Source organism: Podarcis gaigeae, assembly GCF_964106915.1.
Source record: "Podarcis gaigeae genome assembly, chromosome: 3".
NCBI classification, from domain to species: domain Eukaryota; kingdom Metazoa; phylum Chordata; class Lepidosauria; order Squamata; family Lacertidae; genus Podarcis; species Podarcis gaigeae.
In genome coordinates this window covers 69522401-69543748 of record NC_139680.1, presented here as the reverse complement: position 1 = coordinate 69543748, position 21348 = coordinate 69522401, and the positions used below count along the sequence as shown (strand labels likewise).

Below are 21348 nucleotides of genomic sequence, written 5' to 3'. Positions count from 1 at the left end.
CACTGGAGTATTTGAATGCTATATTTTTCTTGTTATTTATCACAATGTTGTGGATTCCTTCAGTGTATTTCCTGTTTCTCCAACAGAAGTGTGAAACAATTACTCTTACGAGTTAGGGAAGATAAAGGATGGCCAGATGGCCCAGACATAAGCAAAGAGTCAAGTTTCAAATAAAACAACTTATTTAATGGAAATTATTTCTCTTCTACAAAATCCACATATAACAGTTTCCCACCTGGAAACAATAGGCTCAGAAAACACATTCATACTCCCAAAGTCATAGAAAAATATTATATTTACTTTAAGTGTCTTTTAGAGATTTTTATTATGGAAAAACAGGATCCATTTTCTCCATCTGGCATGATAATGGCATCCACTGGACATCAGACTGAAAGCCAGGTGATTGGCGGTGCCCTCAGAACATTTGGCAAATGATCAAACATATGTGCTGGAAATCTGATGTTTCTGTTTCCCACACCTCCTGCTGAAACTGTGGTGATAAAAGGAAAGAGAAAAAATAAGAAAAGTCATGCTTTAATGGTGGGACAATGTTTGATTTAAGCAGGAATGTATGCTTTTAAAAAGCACGCTAATCTTTCATGAAAACCGCTGTTGCTGAAGATAGCACTACAAGGGAAGCGGCTATGGGAGCTGAGTGGTATACTGTAGAGGTTATAGTATCAGACTAGGAAGACCCAGATTCAAATCCATACTCAGACTTGAGGCTTACTGGGGCAGTTACTGTTTCTAAGCATCACTTCTCTGTCAGCGTTCTTGTAAGGATAAAATGTGGTGGGGAGGATGGGGACAGAATAACAGATCATTGCATATTGCACACCAATCTCTGAGTGGTGCAATATTCCAGGGGGTTCCAGGGCTCGGTTTCCTTGAAATGAGGGACAGTGGATACTGTGGTTTATTTACACATATATACAACCTGAGCCCACAATGTAGGGGCTCATGGCATCAACACCCCAGAAGGTCTCGCTTCTCCCATTGTTACAGCCTTGGATTCCAGTAAAAATACAGCATGGCTCTCACTCTCTGTTTCTGCCTGCTTCTAGCTTCCCTCCCTCTCTCACATCACTCTGGCTATTGTCCTTCTCACTACCAGCCACGTGAGGGAGGGGGCCTACCCATATTGCCCTCCGGCACAAAGCAACATCCTTTCTTATACTAACGACCCATACTTAGGACCAGTTTTTTTTTCCCCCTAAAAAAAGACGTTTAGGGATACAGTGGTACCTCGGGTTAAGAACTTAATTCGTTCTGGAAGTCCATTTTTAACCCGAAACTGTTCTTAACTTGAGGTACCACTTAGCTAATGGGGTCTCCCGCCGCTGCTGCTGTGCCGCCACCGCGCAATTTCTGTTCTCATCCTGAAGCAAAGTTTTTAACACAAGGTACTATTTCTGAGTTAGCGGAGTCTGTAACCTGAAGCATCTGTAACCTGAAGCGTATGTAACCCGAGGTACCACTGTACTCTCATTTCCCTACTTATATTGAAATACTGCCCCTCAATGAGGCCAAGCTTAGATTCACAAAATGTGTAGGGGTATGTGTCCCCTCAGAAAAAAGCACTGCTTAGTACCAGGTAACTTGCCAAGAAACCTGCCTGTCTCCTTTAACAATGGAATCCTCAAACTCACACTACTATGCCTGGTGGGAAGGTTGGATATAAACACAACAAATAAATTAGCACCAGTAGCAGCTTCCCTGCTGGCGTGAAACAGCAGCTAGGAATAGGGATATTCATTAGGACTGCAGCATGAGGTGCAGGGGTGAGGTTAACTGCTTCCATCCACCCAGTAATCTCAATCCGACTAGCTCCCCTCAATGCTTTATATTTGTTTTTTTAAAGCACACATATGCAAGTGCAAGGACACATTTAATGAACAGTTTGGTGCTTGAGGCTAATGAAAGGTCTGGAGAAGGAACCATTTGAAATCCCAAGAAAGCATATGAGATTATTTACGGGTAGATAGCAGTGCAGGCATTTGGCAGTTGTTCCACATCCTCGACTGTCTCTGGTAAGGGAAGGCCCTTTGTCTCCGGTAAAAACGTGACCAGAAGCCCACATAGAATGGAAAGTATACCTGTCAAAATGTGAAGCAGGAAACATACAGTATGTCACATGGAGTGAGAAATAATATTTAACACTACAGTTTAAGATAGTTCCGAGGCAGGGAACAAAAAAAAATGTGGGGGAAGCCCTAACTAATTGTTGGCAGGGGGGAGTGAGTGGTTTATGTGTATATATGCATGTTTATGGGTGGATGTTTATGAATGGATGCAGGGGCACCAGCTCTTTTAGACTGAAAGCCTGCAAGCAGGGACTATCTTGTTTTTATTGTTATGTAAGCGGTTTTAATTGATTGTGTGGGAGACTTTTTGGCTAAAGAGTAGAGCACAAGTTCTCTAAATACAGTAAATAAAAGTAGTATGTAAACAAACTTAATGATGATATTGTTAAGGATTTCTATTACCCACATTTCAGTGTTGGTACCTATCCAGCACAATTACACTGCTGTACTTGTCCCCCTTGCAACTCTCCTGTTTGATGCTTTCAGAAGTGTAGGGTCAGTGTGGATGGTATCAGAAGGGTGATCTGAAAATTCACTGGGAGAAAGTGGTCGTGGGAAGTGGCTCTCAGCATCACACTTTGCTTCGGGACAGGGGGATAATTGTATGGCAAAATGGAGCTACAAAACAGTAGTGAGTGTGGAATCCCAATCTCAATATTACTTCCTGAAAGAATCAGAAAAAGAAGAAGAGCCATCTTTGAAAAGAGGTCACTTTTAAAACAATATCTTACAATAAACAATCAGAGGCAGCTCTGACCAGTAGGCTGCTAGCCGGTAGAGAAGAAATGGGGCTAAAATGCCCCCTATGTCACACAGTCCTGAGCACAACGAAACACCAAAGTTTCTATAGGGGAAAGAAAAGAGAATATATTACTCAGGATTTATGCACTAGCTTCCAAGATGCTATACTGTACCTACTTTTCACATGATACCTCCATTCCACTCTGGTTTGCTTTCTTTAACTGAACTCCAGATTTGGCCTTTAAGTCAGGGTATAAGAGCCTGTCAACAGGCACTTGCAAAGGTGATGATAGCAAGAATGCACTTTGTTCTAGACCACACTTCCCCAACCTGCCGCACTCCAGATATTTTGGATCCCAACTTCCTTCACCCCTAGCCAGCATGGCCAACAGCCAAGGCTGTTGAGAGTTGTGGTTAAACTACATTCATATACTGCTTTTGGAAATATTTCTTTAAGAATGTCCTAGACCTAGAAATATTGGGGTTCCTTTGGCTCTTTTTATATAGGAATGCTAAGGAGACCTCATTGAACCCACTGGAGAGAAGGGCTGTGAACTGAGGATTTTTAAATTTTAGACTCTGAGCAAACTGTGGCATGCGACTGCCTTGTAAATGATTTTCTCTATCATTTCACCAGTGCTTTTTTTTTTTTAATAGAACGCCCACTTTTTTTTTGACGGACAACTCTAAGTCCCAATGACCTCAGTGGGACTTACTTCTGAGTAGGCATGCATAGGTTAGCAATGCACATGTACGAGCCACTTCACTGCTTGATTTAATCTGTCAGGTTAACCATAATTTCTGCTCCACTGCTACTTCCTCCCCCAACCCAAGCCCACAACTATGTGGATTTTTCCCCCAAAGTGCTTATTCCATTTACCTGAATATTGTAGGATACAATTCAGAATTTACAAGATAGACAAGTTCAAAAGTTATGGTGATCCCCAGTCTTGCCAAGATGGCGCATGATGTACTTAGCCATGGTATATCTGTGGAGGATACATGCAGATGAAACACGAAAAGGATTTATTTAACCATGGAAACCAAAAATCAAGATCCTATTCCCGATCCATTTCACAATGAATTTGCATCCTTCTCATCTAACCCCTGTTGCTTCAGCAAAGCTTCTTCATGGATAAATAAGCAAAAGAAGTGATGCTATATTCTACTCAAATGAGGTCAGAACTGGAGAATCATTTGATTATGAATGGACAAAATGGAAGTTTAAAAGAGATATTATTTATTCACCATTGGTACCTGCCCCAATATTAAGGGAAGGTATTTTATTTTAATCAATAACAATAAATGAGCTAGCAGCGTTACTCACATTTCACATTTACCAGCAGGTGGCACTAAAATACTACTTTTCATTATGTAGCTGCCAGTTTAGCTTTAAAGCAGAGCAATGTGAAGCAATGCCAGAGATTCCCCATTAGTTTTCTAGGGTTGCCATATTTCAAAAAGGGAAAATCTCGACAGAAAAGTTGTTGAACTTTTCTTTGGGAGTGGGGCAAAATTGTTGGCAAAATTGCAAAAAATGCTGTTTTTGAGCTATTTTTTATTTTTTAAAAACGGCAAAAATGGCACTGTTGAGATGACTGACACATGTCTGGATTTTTCCAGACATTTAATCCAATTTCCGTCTGGGCACTGCTGTCAACTGCTGTATTCCATGCATGTCCAGGAAATCCTGGGCATATGGCAACCCTAGTTTTGCTCATTAGGAAAGAAAATGAAAAGCAACAGCAGCACAATGCCTTAAGACTCAATCTAAGGTCACAGAGCACTGTGTGCAAGCTTTTCTGGAGCCTGCCATTATTCCCAAGAAGAAATGCAAGATCATATTTCAGCAAGCTTCCATTCCAAGATATGGTTGGGGGGCGTGTTTCACATATTTTAAAATGTGTCTGTGCGTGCCCACACCTGTGGTCTGCCTTGAAAGACAAGGGTGAGTTAGCAAGTAAAACAAGCAAATAAAAACGAAAAGGTTACCTTTGGGCAGGAATGCGGTCATTAAGCACGCAGCACCTGCCACGAAGGCACTTGTTGCAAAGAGAGGACGCCTGCCAATGCGGTCAATTGTCAATAAGATTAGAAAAGCTGAAGGCAACTCCATCAGTGCTGAGACAAAGAACTCCAAATACAGATTTCCTTCTATGATTCCCAGGCGCAAGACAAGCCCTTGATAAACCACTGCACTTGTGAACCTTAAAAAGGAAGAAAAAAAACAGCTGCAAAAGGTTCAAAGCAGGCCGGCTTGCATGGCAAAGGCCAAAGGGGAAAGCCACAGAGGCAACACAGCTGGGACTCACCAGGCATACATCAGGATTAGAGTGAACTTTCTCATCTGAGGAGTTCTAACCAGTTCGAGGAGAGATGGGTTGCTAACCTCCTTGTCGGAGAGACTGATCTAAGTAAAAGAAACAGAAACCAAAAGCCAAATATAATAATATTATAGTAATAATTTATTATTTATACCCCGCCCATCTGGCTGGGCTTCCCCAGCCACTCTGGGCGGCTTCCAACAAAATATTAAAATACAGTAATGCATCAAACATTAAAACTTTCCCTAAACAGGGCTGCCTTCAGATGTCTTCTAAAAGTCTGGTAGTTGTTGTTCTCTTTGACATCTGGTGGGAGGGCGTTCCACAGGGTGGGTGCCACTACCGAGAAGGCCCTCTGCCTGGTTCCCTGTAACTTGGCTTCTCGCAGTGAGGGAACTGCCAGAAGGCCCTTGGCACTGGACCTCAGTGTCCGGGTAGAATGATGGGGGTGGAGACGCTGCTTCAGATATACTGGACCAAGGCCATCTAGGGCTTCAGAGGAGTTTGTACACATAGAAGTGGTATAGAAATGAAACATCCACATAAAAATATGAAAAGTACGGGTTGATGGCAAGTGGAGAGAGCCAAGATTTGCTGCCTGATGTTCCACATGCTCTGAACAATTCATAAAATAATTTAAACAAATAATATCATATAAAACCTTGGGGAGAAGGGGAGATACTTGGACTATATCTACCAAATATTTTGCTTACTTTCAGGGAGGAATATTTATTACCCTGTTTAAATACTGCTGTCAAATAAGACAAGGAACCTTGGGCGTGAGTAACTTGGGGCTACAGCTCATCAATATGCAACCCCCCCCAAAAAAAACCACAATATAAGGGTGTTAGGCATTCAGATCAAAATCCAATGTACAACCAAATGAGTTTTCATCAAAGCATTAATATTAAACATTAAGTGTTATTTTTGTCTTTCATATTTTTACAGAAAATATGAAACTATTTGCATAATACTGCAAAAGCAGAAAAGCAATCTAGCACAAATTTTAAAAATGATTTATTTTTAAAGGTTGACATTCTGGTTTTTCTAGTTAACATGATAGCAAATATTGTAACTTTTTGATTTTGCTAGGCTTTTACTATTTGGGGAGTTCTTTTACTATTTGGGGAGTTCTTCTATTTGAGTTTATTTCTGTTTTTACTTTGTTGCTTTATGATGCGTGTATGTGTGTGTTTAATTGAACTTCTAAGATTTCATGTTTTTATTGTAAAATAGCCTAGTAATTTTTGTCATTTAAAGGTGGAACAGAAACAGAATAAACAGGAAGAAGTATAGACAATATTTAGTTATGTGTGATGCTGCCTTAGACTGAGTTAGAGAACTCAGTTGTCCAAACTGTTTGGTGCTGTCTTAATATGCACAGCAGCATATATGCACACACAGCAGGTGAAGTCATGGCACTCAATCTACCTCCTGACAGCTGAGCTGCTGCTGTTCTGTTTTTTGGGAAGAGAGACAGTGGAATGGAGGTAGAAGGGAGATCAGAATGCTTCAAATACAGTGGTAAGAGTGCCAGATTGGCTCCCTGATGAACTGGCACCATTCTGACCTCCCTGCCACTTCCCTCTTCCCCTCCGAATAGGCAGCAACTCTCAGAAAAGCACAAACAAAAATATTTTGCCAACCTTGATAAACGAAAAGAAAATACTCGTGCATTTTCACTTTTTAAACTCAAATCAGCACTGATTTTGCTCACTTCTAGCCTTGGGCCCCTCACCAACTCTCAGCCTAACCTACCTCACATGGCTGTTGTGAACATATAAGATTAAATAAAATGACTAAATAAAAAAAAGACTCAGTGCTTCTGTCATAAACCTCAAACTTTGATTCTTTAAGCAGAGTGATGCATCTTTAGACAATAAAAGGCCATGTTTTTCTCTCCCTCTCTAAGTATAGCTCCAAAGCTTCAACCAATCCTCACCTCTCCCCCCACCTTTGTTGTTGTTGGAGAAAAAGAAGAATGCTCTGTTGTACAAAGTAAAGAAATTATAATGAAAACAACTCTACAACACCACACAGTTCAATGCCACACAGCTCGTCATCATTACAGCAGGTTTATCACCACCAGGGCATTAGCATGCCTACAAAAGATACAATACAACAAATTTTCTCAAACTCAGAGCTTCGCTTTGAAAAGCAGAGCTATGTAATCTTGGAACTAGGAACTCCACTGAGAGTACAGCCTGTGAAATGCACTTGACCCTCCCATTATCACACTTCCGGAAGCATCGTGCTCTCCTTCTGGGCGTAGAATCAAGAATGACTGAACTTGTGTATCCAAAAGGATCTGGAACGGTTCCGAAGTGCAGCTTAGAAGCCTTAGACTATTACTGAGGGCTAAGCAATTGCAGCTGTGACTAAATTAGGGTCACCCAGCTGTGAATACTATTTAAAAATATAGGCTAGGATGTTTGGGAACGACGAGGAGAGAGTAATACTAGCCTGGACACCAAGGTCACCATTCTAAAAATACTGAGATGTTGAACAAACTGAAGAATCTGAACAGATGGACATCATGCAGTCCGCACATTCTCTTGCTCGTAATCTGATCGCATGAAAATATGATCTTCATAATATGGTTGACAGACAACGCATTCGGAAGATGTGTGTCAAAAGCAACTCTTTCATGTATGGCTGTTAAAAAAAAGAAATTTACGAAAAACTGCAGTACCTCTTTGTGTTGATTTACATTGATATAGTATAGGATCCTCTGATTTTTTGGAAGGAAAGCACTGAATTCTGCATCTGCTACTTTTAACATTACTAAATATTTTGAGGGTAATGCTAGATTTTGAGGGAAATGCTAGATTTCCAACAATCCTCCTGGAGAAGAATACTGCTGCTCTGGAAGAGGCCTGACGTCTGCCTGAGCAGGCAGGGACCTGCAATTATTGACAGGCCTCCCACTGGTGGTAGCCAGTGTAGAGTTCCCAAAAGGGGTGTTTGGGGATATGTGTAGGTTTGGGCCAGCTACAAATCCCTTGAATCCTCCTCCTCCTCCTCCTCCTCCTCCTCCTCCTTCTCCTTCTTCCCATGAGGGGCCTGATTCCGACATCTCTGTTGCACCAGCTGGTGTAGTAAAACCACCCTGACCAACAGGTGTTTGGATGTGGTGGTAGCCCACTGTCCTGTTTGCATAGTTAGTATTTCTCTCAATAACTAATTGGGCAGCACCAATGTTTTCAAAGCACCTACAGCAACTAAGTGCAGTACATAAGACAAATGAAAGAAAGATAACATGCAAACCCTGCCATCAGGTTTCCACTCCCAAGAGGCCAGGATCTTATATGCATGCAACAGAATGAGTCTGTGTAGACTTTCTTCTTTGCGTATTCGCTGTACAAATGGTGTGTGTGAACATTCGTGTGTGTGTTCCAGGCATCTGACACCCGACCTGCCTCCAATATGACATATCCTGATGGCCCAATTTGCCAATGTGCACATGTTCAGCACAACATCTGAAAGATGGGCAGGAGTGAAACACACCCCAGAGCAAGCCCTTAATACCAAAAAACAGGTACAAAATGGGGGAAATCATCTCCTCCACACTCCAGCTAACAGTTAGATGGCCACAGGGCGAGAAACAGAAAACCCAACAGTACAAACTGAACATGCCTTGCTTGCACCATGATGATGCTAAAAGTGGCGCATTTGATACTTAGCACATATATGGTGAGTACCTCGGTATAATGTGGTGGAAGACATTTCCCATTGTCTTTGGCAATGGACTGAATGATCTTTAGGGCTTTTTCTCCTTTTTTACGTGTCAGTAGCCACCGTGGAGATTCAGGTACTGCCCTGCAAAAGTAGAGACGCTGGTGAGGATCTGCAAGCTGTGTTCAGAAACCAAATAAATTTATTGCCTGTAAGAAGGCAAGAAGCTAATCAACATCCCTGTGCGGTTCTCCTGCCTTCCATTTTTTTCCTGGCAAGCTGGAAGCTCTTTAATCCTCCTGTGTGAATGTGTGTGTGTTTGTGTGAAGGCTGAAACAAGCATCCCATGGAGTCAGCAAGCAATTTGACACTGCACACAGTAGAAGCCCAGTATAAGTGACCCACATAATGCTGATCATTCTGTCCATTCTTTATACATAGTTGGACAAAGAAGCACATAAGTTACGTGGATGACTTGTAATATGATCCCTGGAAACTAACGAAATGCAAACTAGATTCTAAAGGGAATGTTGCATAGTCAATTTCAGAAACTTTCAGAATCAATTGTAAATTCTGAACTGAACTGAAAAAACTTTGAGTTTACTGTGAAGAAATAGGCCAACTCTTTGTAAATAGCACTCCTATTTGTCTATATTTTACACAAACTATATCTGTGGCTTGTGGTTCTATATTCAGCCATAACTCTTTTCAAATATGTTCAAATAGGTATACTGTTTATAGACGTGGGCTTATATTTAAAAAGGCACAATTTGGGGAGGAGGTTACTGATGATAACTTTCTGTGTTCTTAAACAAAGTACTTTGTTTACATTGTGCTTTAGAGTATTCAAAGCTCTTCAAAGGCATATCACAGCAATCCTTATAATTCTGAATGAAGGTCAGTATTATGGCTCCCATACAGTAGATGTGGGCAATTTAATGAGCTGCGAGGCAGACAGAAGACTTCTCATAATTACTATTTAATTATATAATGTACTATACAATTATTCTAAAGATACGAGAAAGAAAATAACATGAAATTACCAGTAATACAACAGGAAGAGGAAGTTGGGGAGTGTGGTAGCTAGCTGAATCTCTCGCCATGTGGGAATGAGATAAGCAATTCCAGGAAGAATCACAACTCCAAGGGTGAAAAAGATCTGAATTACAATTCCAACAATCCTTCGCTGATCTGAACCAACTATCTCTGTCACTGAATACAGAAATGGACAAAATAAAAGACATTGAAAGGAAACAGCCTGCACATTATTAAAACCATTAATAGGTGATGATAGCAAGTCACTGTTCTGTGGTACACATGGAGATATTTGGCTTTGGTATTAACATTAGTTGGCAGAAGAAAATTAATGTCACAGATGTCTGATGTTATGAATCTATGGCCTGGTTCAGACATAACTATCTCAAGTTAACAAACCATTGTTTATTAGGCTAAGAACAAGTGGTTAGCCTGGACATTCATCCCTCCCTCCTCCCCTTTCATTGCCCCTTCTTTTGCACAATGTATTGCCTTAAATCACACTTTCCCATTACATCCAGACTTGGAAACTGGTTTAATCTCTGGCTACAAAAGTAGGAAATCAAACCAGATTGTTCAACAATTGACAGAAATCCTGTCATTGTTTATTAAACCAAAATAATTGTATCTGAATTGAGCCCATAACTCATTCATTGGTGAGATAGTGCATGTTGGTATTCTTTGGTCTTATTACTATTGAATGAGCATCTATGTAGCTTCATATGTATAAAAATGTCCTATAAAGAACACATTTTTCTTCTCCTGAGTGATGATGACTTCTGCCTACCTTCACTGTAAAACAGACAGATGTACCTACCAACAATCTGAGTGATGATTCCATAATCTCCACCCCTTTAGTTTTGGGATTTAACTTTTAAAATGCCACATGCACACTTCTCCCAATTAAATGTATAATTATGTGTCACCTCCCCACCTTGAAAACCAGAAACGGCTCATGGAGTGTGGTGGTAAATTAGTGATGAATTATTTTCCTTTGTGCTCAAAAATGTATGCCTAAAAAAACCAAACCCAACCAATGGTGACTGCATTTTTTAAAGCCAGCTCACCACTCTAATTAGGTACATCTCTATGCATTCTTAAATTTATAAACCATGGACTTATTTAAAATCTGGGTCATATTAGATCGGCTTGTGACCAAACTATACACAATTCAGAAGCCATTATTGTCTTCAATAAACTTATTGTTTTTGCATCCCTGAGGCAGATAACAAAAACAGGAGAGCTATTGAGCCTCTGGTCAGCTGCTGTACATGGATCTTGTGTGGAATTTTGCCTGGTGGGTCATGAACTGGGGTCAAACCATTCTACATTCCCTCATCACCCTAGAATGTTCAGTTCACATTGAGTTCAGGAAAACATTGTACTCTGACCTGTTCTTAATGCATAGTTGACCACGTCTATCAGAACGTAATTGTTTAAGTCTTGCTATATCAATCACTAGTTATAATTTAATTAGGAGGTTTTCATGCCTGTCTGGTTCTGTGCTCCCTTTCCCAGCCTTTAATCTATTGGTGATTAATGCTTATATGCAACCTTTGCTTTGTACTTGTGTTAACCAATCAGCAATAAGCACATAGGTGGCAATGCTGTAATATTCAATAAAAGAGACTCCTCAAGACTTGCTCGAGAGATGCCTCCCATATGACACTCACCACTCGTCTGTCGTTATTTCAACCCAACAGATGTGACCTGGTTAAATGTGTTGCTGCATTTCATATGCATGTTTGTTAACATTCAGGTAGCAGCTGCTGGGGATGGGATTGATTATTATCAGGACTGCAGTGTGGCAGAGAGGGAGAGTTTAACCCTTTCTCCCCTTGTTGTGCTCTTGACAGAAATGGTTCCTTTGGAACTTTCATCAACATCAGGAAGAAATCTCCACCACCAGCACTATCAGAATAAAATGTCTTCAAATGAACCAATCCCTGCATAATCAGCCCTCCATTTCATGCAGTAATTTAGCAATATTCACAATGCAATCTATTAATTTTATGTGCAATGTGCCTACAGTATAATAATCCCATTCAAGAAATCCCCTTTTTTCATCTAGTATCCCACATATTACATGCATATATGAAGAGGAAGAATGGAAAACACGCCAAGTCTTACCTATGACAAAGCTTGTCATCCAGGTTCCCTTTCCAAATACACCTTGTAGAAAGCGAAATATCGAAAATACTACAATATTTGGTGCAAAAGCCACTATGAGGCCACATAGTCCTGCCCCAAAGGAAGAAATGAGGTAAATGTTGATTCTGCCGTATCTGTCAAGAACAGAGAGTGTGAGAGTAAAACAGAAATAATAGGGTTACCTGGTACGAAAAGAGCTTTTAAGGTCTCGGCCTTTCTTCCTGGGCAATGCCTGGTTGGCAAACCAGCTCTGGGAATGGTAGGGATGCTCTCTCTCCCACTCCCACCCCTCACTAGTCACCTCAATGAAGGCAGACTGAACATATTCCTAAACTTCCTAATCTTCACACGTAATGGCATACAAAAGTGCTGTGCCGAAAACTCTCTTCCAATTTCTCTAAAATTTCGTTCCTCTATGAAAGAGACTTCTGCTGTTCTGCCTCATTCAAGGGACACTTTATAATTTTGGTGGGTGTGGACAGGGCTTTTTTTCCAGCCGGAACTCAGTTCCAGCACCTCTCAGGTGGACACCATTGCCATTCTAAGAGAATGAGGAAGGTGTTCATGGTGAGTTTTGGCACCTTTGTTTCTGGAAAAATAGCACTGGGTGTGGAGTTGAGTTTACCTTATTGTGTCAGTGAGTGTTTTTTTCTTTCCATTAAACATTCTCTCATATTTCCTCATCTGAAAAATCACCATGGGAAGAAGCTGCTCATTATGTCTCTTTCTGCCTTTAACTGAAGCTTGGGAGGCTGGGGTAACTTGCTTCCAAGTGCCTAAGGCTGATGTGCTGCTTCCTTTTGCTTAAAAAACACCAGTTATGTCTTTAAAAATAAATATGCAATCTAATAAAACGAACAGTTGTCAGGGGCATAGTAGATAACCTCTCTCCAGCTTCCCTTGCTAACAGGAAAGGCCAACTGAAGACATCAAATGTTTTTCAGGAAATGTGAGCACCTGGGAAGGCTGCAGAATGTAGAAGTAAAGAAGAGACACTCACAAAACCTCTTGGCCACATCAAAATAATTGCAACAACCCCTCCACATTTCATGCATGAAAATTTCACTGAAATTATTTTCACCTTTGACAATTTTCAAATGCTTTCTCCCCACATGAGTTGATGGAGAATGGATAAAAAACATGGAAGACGTTTTGGGTACAGTACGAATACAATGTAAACACTCACTCACATAAGTAAAATAACATGTGAAGCAGCCCTGTCTGCAGTGGAAAAATGACATGGTTCGTAGTTTGGTTAAAAAAGAAAAAATTACCTGTCTGAAGCGTAGCCTAGGTAAAATCCTCCTACCAAAAAACCGAGATTGAGGAGAGATTGTGTCATATCTATTAGCCATCTGTCCTCACAAACAAGGTTGTACTGTGGGAAGAAGAAAAAGATACAATAAGTTTCCGTAGAAGATAAAGTTTTTATTTGACAAAAGATTCCAGTCTTGAAAACAATATCCGAGGGAGGCTGCAGGAGAAAGGGAATCACTGTAAAAATTGCCTCCCTCCTTTTTCCCTTCATAGAAACCTTCACTGGAGCAAAAAGCCTTCTGTGACTAGAGATACACCTAGTCTTTTTAAAAAGGGAACTAAAACATTAGAATTGACAGTCTCTATATACGGTAAACTATGCCAGGTTTATATAGAACTAATGTTCAGTTTAAGAAACTTATAAAACTATTTGGGATCATATTTTGATGGTGGCTGGGCCTGTGAAGTCCTACCCTCTACAGATGTCATAAAAGAATCTCATATGAAGCTGGGTCCAAAACATCTTTGCTGCCTGAGGCAAAAGACAAGATGGTGCCTCCCCCCCCCTCCGCCATTTCATGTACACAAGCCAATACTGGTAATGGGGCAGCATCCTCCACCATATTTGAGGTCAGCAGGCTAGGTTAGAAGGTGAATGGCAGGCCTAGTAGCACAAAGAGCTCTGCCCTCCAACAACTTGCTGCCGCTCCCCACCTCAAGCACCTGCTGCCTGAGGTTGCCATCTTCCTGTCTAATGGTAGGGTTGGCCATTGTTTTTCAGAGGACCATCCCTGGAAGGCCTCAATGAAAATATAAGAAATGGGTGTAAAATGAAGGGAGTGATAGGTAAAGTGAAGACAGAAGGTGACGAAATGTAACTAAAGAAACAAATTGTTAGCACCCATGTCTTGCCTGCTGTGACATTCTTGCCAGGGACAAGATACGGGGGAGGAAATGCCACTTTGAATAGAAACCATCTGGCTTTGTCAGTCCTTGAGCTAACTTTGGTTGATACCGTATCATCAACATGATAAACATGTCTTAAACTCTGTTTTACTTCTAAGACATCACAGATAAACACTGTTTGTTCTTCCAGTGCTCAACAGCTATCTCCTGACTTAGTGCCGTGAGTGAAATGGTTCCGCCTTTCTGAGCACATCCAAGAACAAGAAAAGTTTAAAAGAGCTAAGCAAATCTCCATCTCAGTGCTCTGATTTGTAATCCTGAAGATTTCATGAAATAACTTTTTGGAAGGATTTAACCCAAATCTACTTCCAAGATTCCAGTGGGATAGCCTGATTAATACCAGTTGTCGTAGAGAACTAGTGACCTCAGTCTCTGAAAACTTGCATGAATACAATAAAACTAGCATTAGCAATAAATAGACAGATTTTGGAGAATACATAATTATTTAGGAGCATGATTTTTGCTTCATCAACATGAGAAGAGCTTAAACTCTTCAACACTCCGTTATATCCTTGACTGAGATCACTAATTAAAATAATGAATGTAATTAATTCCAACACTGATTATCTGAGCAATTCCAGCAAGAACTAACTCCTTTTTAGCACTCCATAGCATTTTATTTATTTATTTTTAGTCTCACATTTAAACAGTCCGATCTTTTTAGTAGGGCCAGTTCCCATGCTGGATTACTCAGTTTTTTATTTGGTATGTTAGGGTGTTTTTTTCTCTCTAAAGGGTGGTATCTGATACATAGAGTAGACCCATTGAAACCAATGCTTTTAATTAGCCATATTTGAATGCTACATTTTAGCATGATAAGATCCATACATGGGGAAGATCTGCACATTAACTTTGTGCATTGTACATTTTTTGCATAATTTTTGGTATTTAGGTTATATAGCATGTATGAAGGAGAGTTAATTGTAGGTGATGTTACAATCAACAGACTTTTATCACACATGGGCCTATATATGTACCAGGAAGAGAATCTAATTCACAGTATGTTCATTAGAATGGATAGAAGGGGTTTCAGTTAGCATGGAACTAGGATTGTTTATGATGGGTTAATTTAATTTCTGAAGTTAAATGCTTATAGCCTAAACATGTGCAAAATAAATATTATCTAGTCCAGTGAGAAACCATAAAAATATCTAAATGGAATACCAAGATTCCTTGCCAATTGTTTATTTATATTAAAACACTGACACAATTAATATTTTGAGAGGGGGTGTTGCTTTCTTGTATTTGATTGACAATTGATTTATTTTGCTGTCATTTTGCTGTCATTTTTCTGTATTAATAAAACGGTTTGAGGACCTCTGGGATGAAAAGTGGTATATACATGAATGGATAAATAAATCCTGCTGTCCTTAGAGCTAAGTAAGGTCTGTGTATCGATGGGGAATGTAGTACTTGGCCCTTAAAATAGCTTCAACAGCAACAGTAATGTTTCATATAGGATTTTATTATGTTGCTGACATCAGTATGTTCTAAACAACTGCATTTCTTCTTCTAGGAAACCAATTATCTTCCCACAAAGGGCATGTTAATCTGGCAAATGTTAACTTGGCAGAGCGAAAGTGTTTGCAGGCAGCGGACCAAAATGTATCCTCCATGGAGGACCAAGTGTCAAGATTACAGCAAAAACAAAGCAACTCCAGGCGTAATTTGACCTCAGAGCTTCGCAAGTACTTCCAGAAGTTTGACTCTGGCTTTAGGGGAGAAACACCCTGGGACCTGGATGAAGAACCCTTCATACTTCAGCCACTAGCCAGAATGACCGATGGTCAGGGATGGAAAAATTGTAGTCTAACATCTGCAGGGCCACAGGTTCCCATCACCACTCTAGAAGCTCTCTGTGCCCTCTCCTGGAGGCCTGCTACTGCTCTCAGAGAACTGTCATTTACTGACCAGCCAGCCAGCTGTCTAGTGGGGTAGCTGGCTTATATAACAAGATAGCTAGCCATTAACCCAACAGTACTACCTCAAAATGCACACAGGAAATCATTTGCTGCCACAACACTATAATTTTCTTGAATGCATTTTTTTTTTAGTCAAGGGTGGAGGAGGCAAAACTTCATGCCTAGGCTTTGGACAAGGCTAGGCTTCAGGCATGAGATTCCTCACCTACAAGTGTAGAAGAACTGTCTCCTTGTGCTGGGAGATTGGGGCAAGCCTACTCCTAAGCTAGTCATTAAGGCTGTGCTTGCTTACTGAGGGCTAAGCCCCATCGGACACAGCAAGACTTACGTACCCGAGTAAACATGCATGGGATTGTGCTACATATTGCAATAAGGAAAAACACATGCAGAGACTAAAGAGTTATAAGACCGTTAACAGTATGGATTGGCAGTTATATCCAGACAGCCATAGAGCTTTCATTTCTCTAAAAAGTCAATGTGATTGCATCCCAATGGTCACCATCTATATTAATAGGAAGACTGCTTGAAGGAAGAGGTGCAGAGTAGTGGAGCAGGATTTTCCACTCCCAAAAGTAAGCAGTAAGAAATACTTGCTGCAACAGTAATTGTTTCCTCCACATGCATCATTTGCCTCTGGTTTGGCAAAAGGTAGGAGGGCCACTGGCCACAGGTACAACTGCTGTCACATGCCCAGCCCTCACATGCTTTGCAAACAAAAAAGTCCCTGATTCTTGCTCCATCTGCACTATGTATTTGAACATGCTACTACAGTCATGGCTTCCCCAAAGAATCCAGAGAACTGAAGTCTGATAAAATTGCTGAGAGTACTTTGAAGACCCCTGTTGCCCCTATAGAGCAACAGTTCCCTGAGAAGAGGGATTGATTGTTAAACCATTCTGGGAATTGTAGCTCTGTGAGGGGAAAAGGGGTCTCCTAACAACTCTCTGTGCCCTTAACAAATTACAGTTCCCAGGATTCTCTGGGGGAAGCCATAACTGTTTAAAGTGGTGTGATACTGCTTTAAATGTATAGTGCAGATGGGGCCTCAGTCTCAGGTATCTCTTAGGTTGTTTAGTCGTTTAGTTGTGTCCGACTCTTCGTGACCCCATGGACTAGAGCACGCCAGGCACTCCTGTCTTCCACTGCCTCCCGCAGTTTGGTCAAACTCATGCTGGTAGCTTTGAGAACACTATCCAACCATCTCGTCCTCTGTCATCCCCTTCCCCTTGTGCCCTCCATCTTTCCCAACATCAGGGTCTTTTCCAGGGAGTCTTCTCTTCTCATGAGGTGGCCAAAGTACTGGAGCCTCAGCTTCAGGATCTGTCCTTCCAGTGAGCACTCAGTGCTGATTTCCTTAAGAATGGAGAGGTTTGATCTTCTTGCAGTCCATGGGACTCTCAATCCCTCTTGGATCACTGCCTTGCCGTGGCGAAGGGGCTTGAATAACTCAGAGAAGCTATGAACTATGCCGAGCAGGGCACCCAAGATGAACAGGTCATAGTGGAGAGTTTGACCAAACGTGATCCACCTGGAGGAGGAAGCAGGCAAGCCACTCCAGTGTCCCTGCCAAGAAAACTCCATGGACAAAGACAACAGGCATATCTCTTAGGTATAGTATAATAAACAAATATCCAGTTAGAACAGGGAAAGTGCAACCCTGGAGAGCTCCTTCCAGTCAGCATGGAGCATTTGTCTTCAACTGGTGGATTGAGACTAGGGATGAAAGAGAACTACAATTTGTTGAAAGCTGAATATATCCAATTTGCCCTTTCCAAAAAACCGTAAGAACTGAAATGCACCATCCTTCAAAATGCACAGTTATCCAAATTTTGCAATGCTGTTCTCCAATTGAAGCTTAATACAATGCATATGTTAGTGGAAATTGTGCATTAAAATAAATATATTGGTGGAAATAGCAGGCAAAATGCATAACATTATGAGAAATTGTTTGCAAAAATGTGCACATTTGTCAAAACTGTTTCCAATGCTGTGTTCATTGGGATAAATCTGCACTAAAATGCTGAAGAACTTTCGCAAGGATTTTTCAGAATTCACAGAAATTTTGAGATCTGAAGACAAGAAAAATGAGAAACTATGGGCCCATCCATACTTTCATTTGTTCCATGATTTCAAGTCAAGGGTCCAAGAGGGTTTCTTTTGTCGTACAACTTTCTCTGGGAAAACCCACTGTTTACTGCTGAAATCTGAACAAACATCAGTCCTCAGACTAACGTAAAGTATATCACAACAACAACACTACCACCATGCAAATAACAAAAGGAAGACATGGGTCCCTAAATGCATGTTGGGACTAATGGTGGACCCAAGATTGGGTAAGTGTGAAGACTTCAGGCATACAGTAGCTTGATAGGCTGACAGCCCAGCTCAGTATAACACAGCTTCCTGTGTTCATTGCAGTGTCTGAAAGCAGCTACTAATGCTACCGTATCCGCCTGTCCTTAAATCTGTCATATTTCAGTGTTAATGATTAACAAAATGTTACCACAGACAACCAAAGCAGGATTACATCAAAAACATCACTGTCCTTTTCCTCATTCTCTAATCACCCTCCTGCCTCCACAAGCAACATTTCAGCAAAACAATTTCTACTGTATTTATCTAAAGAATGTATTGATATGCGCTCCAGAAAAGAAAATGAACAATATCTAAAATACTGTAATGTATTTCTATTTCTATCTTAAAATGTATACCAGATCTAATTCAAACAGAACAAAACTAGTTCTGGAAAGTTATAGTTCACAAGTGTAATGTGAATAAGATACTATTAAAAGTGGGTTCCCTTTTACTATTTTGGTGCAAACTAATATCATGAAAGTTAGTGACATAACTTGCATACCTGATCTGCTCCTCCTGTAACTGTGCTTTCTACAGACTACTCCCTAAATAAATGCTGTTCTAACGCTGGTACTGTTTGTTTAACAATTTAATCAGTTGCTTTTATTGTTCTATTTGATTTACTGTGTTTTAGGTAGTTTGCAAACTGCGATGAGGTCACTACCTCAGGCAAGAGATGAGTTAGGAATACGAAAGATAAATAATGCAATACTTTTCTTTATTTCAAGACTTGCATGTGTTCCAGTCTGTGCTGAGGAATATTTGAGCACCTTTTAATAATATCTTGTATTTTCAACAGACATTGCTTCTTTATTGCACTATGCTTTGGTGCAACTTAAGATCCCTTGGTGCAAACTAACTTAGGTTACAATCCTAAATGGGCAAGTTGGTTTAGGTTCTCTTCCTTAGTCTGCAAACAGCCTCCTTCAACATCCAAAATTCACATATCACAGATGGATATCCACTGTAACCTGTATCAGCAGCACCTTCTTGCTCACTTCCCCCCACCCTCTTTTTTGTTGTTCTACAACCTGTCTAAAAAAAGTTTTGTGAAACTCAAAAGCTACTGCGCTGTTTATGACTTTCAGCCCATCCTAAAATATTAAGTGGTTTTTGTGCATTGGATTTTTTTCTTAATGGACAAACACAGCTAGCTGCATTTTTCATACTTGATTGTTGGTGTTTTATGACGTTTGCTCAGTTATTCTCATTTTATAAATGTCCTTGCTGGCATAGTGTTACTTTCCCCTCTCTTTTTTATGGCTGAAAATTGATCTGAACTCAATTTTAGATTTCCAACTTTAAGATCACAGGAAACTGCCTTGTACCAGATCAGATTATTTGTCTGTTTAGCCCAATTTTGCTGACAGGCAGCAGTGGGTAGAATTAGTTCCCATCACTGACTATCTGATCCTTTTTTGCAATGCCAGGGATTAAATCTAAGACCTTCTGCACGCAAAGGATGTGCACTACCAGTGAGCCACACTCCCTTCCTAATGTATTGTCGAATGATAAGTGACAAGAAATTCATCCAGAGAGATATACACTGTCTATCTGAATTGGTGCTGCCCTTCTATACAACTGTATTGCCTCAGTTTCCAAGAGGAGTCATTTACATATATTCTATTAGCCCATCCATTATCTGAAATGCCATAGCTCTCCTTATACTCTTCTATCTCGAAGAGTCAGTAGAAATGGCTGAGTTTTGGAATTTGCTCACATATTAAGCACATTAAACACTGGCGCTGCTGTTTAAGGTTACCTATGAAACTTTCCAATTGCTGTTGTGGAGAAGATTAATTATCTGTGTCAACCCACCATAGTTTGCACTCCAGCCTTCTACTTATATGTATTTTATAGTCCTGTATTGCTAATGAAAACATGGCTGGAGGATGTATTTTGAATTCTCTTACCTCGCTGGCAATAGTTGAATGAGGTTCTTTGTAGAGCCAGCCATCCCGGCGGCACGTTGTAAGTGACACATTGCTCAAGCTGTTGCTGGTAAGATGAGACAGTGGGTTGGTGCAGCTAGAAGAGGTGTTATGCCACTCCATGTCATACTTCTTGCACTGGGAAGAATCATTCACCAGACTTGAAGCTCGAATGGTAACGTTGTACTCCTCTTCAAATGTCCATCCACATTGCTTCCTTAATTTAGATGCATAAGGAAGCCTGCACCAATATTGCTCTGGGTCGCGGCCAAGGAACACAACACCAACAAATAAGAAGGAAAAGGTTATACCAGTCTGGCAAAGAAGGAGGAAGACCCGCTTTTGAAACCTTCCAAATTCCCCAGCCTCTTTTAGAAACTCTTCAAAAGACGGCATTGTAGACAGTTCCTCCCCTCCCCCAAGTCAGATGAATCCAAGAGGTGACACAGCGTCAACAGCTCTCAAACTTTGTGGCTGTTGCCGGTGCTTCCTATAAATCATGTACGCGCAATCTCTCTCTTCTTTCTCTGTCTTCCTCTCTGTCTCCCTCAGCTACACACACATGCAATCAAGTAGCAAAAGCAATGCCGGGGCAGAGCAAAGTTACACACACACACACACACACACACACACACGAGTTGTACTGTCAGTTTGGCACAATGCTTACGCACAGAACTGTAGGATTTCACTATACACTTGGCACACATGCTGCCCCAAAGAAGGGGGCGTATATATTTTTTCTGTCTACCCAAAGGAGAGATTATGTAATCAAAATGGTTAACTCTTTAGGGACATGCAAACAGCAGAATATAAAGCAGAACTGTGGTCATTTCCCATAAAAATTAATCCAGATTTGTCACATTAAACAGAAATTATGGGAAAGGATCCACTTTGTTAAAATCCATTA

At 40.7% G+C, this 21348-nt stretch overlaps 2 protein-coding genes across 2 annotated transcripts in view; both read right to left on the bottom strand.

The window, feature by feature from the left end:
• Window positions 1-21348, bottom strand: part of ACAT2 (acetyl-CoA acetyltransferase 2) — an 833137-nt gene that overhangs the window by 476005 nt on the left and 335784 nt on the right. The window lies entirely within an intron of this gene.
• On the bottom strand, window positions 165-21107 carry SLC22A3 (solute carrier family 22 member 3). The gene is made up of 11 exons (XM_083732502.1): window positions 20424-21107; window positions 13285-13388; window positions 11990-12144; window positions 9868-10036; window positions 8851-8968; window positions 5138-5235; window positions 4818-5032; window positions 3706-3814; window positions 2816-2928; window positions 1976-2096; window positions 165-490 (listed from the first exon to the last, which is right to left on the bottom strand). Exons 1-11 carry the CDS (start codon window positions 20835-20837, stop codon window positions 436-438), a joined length of 1671 nt encoding a protein of 556 aa, XP_083588628.1. The 5' UTR covers window positions 20838-21107; the 3' UTR covers window positions 165-435.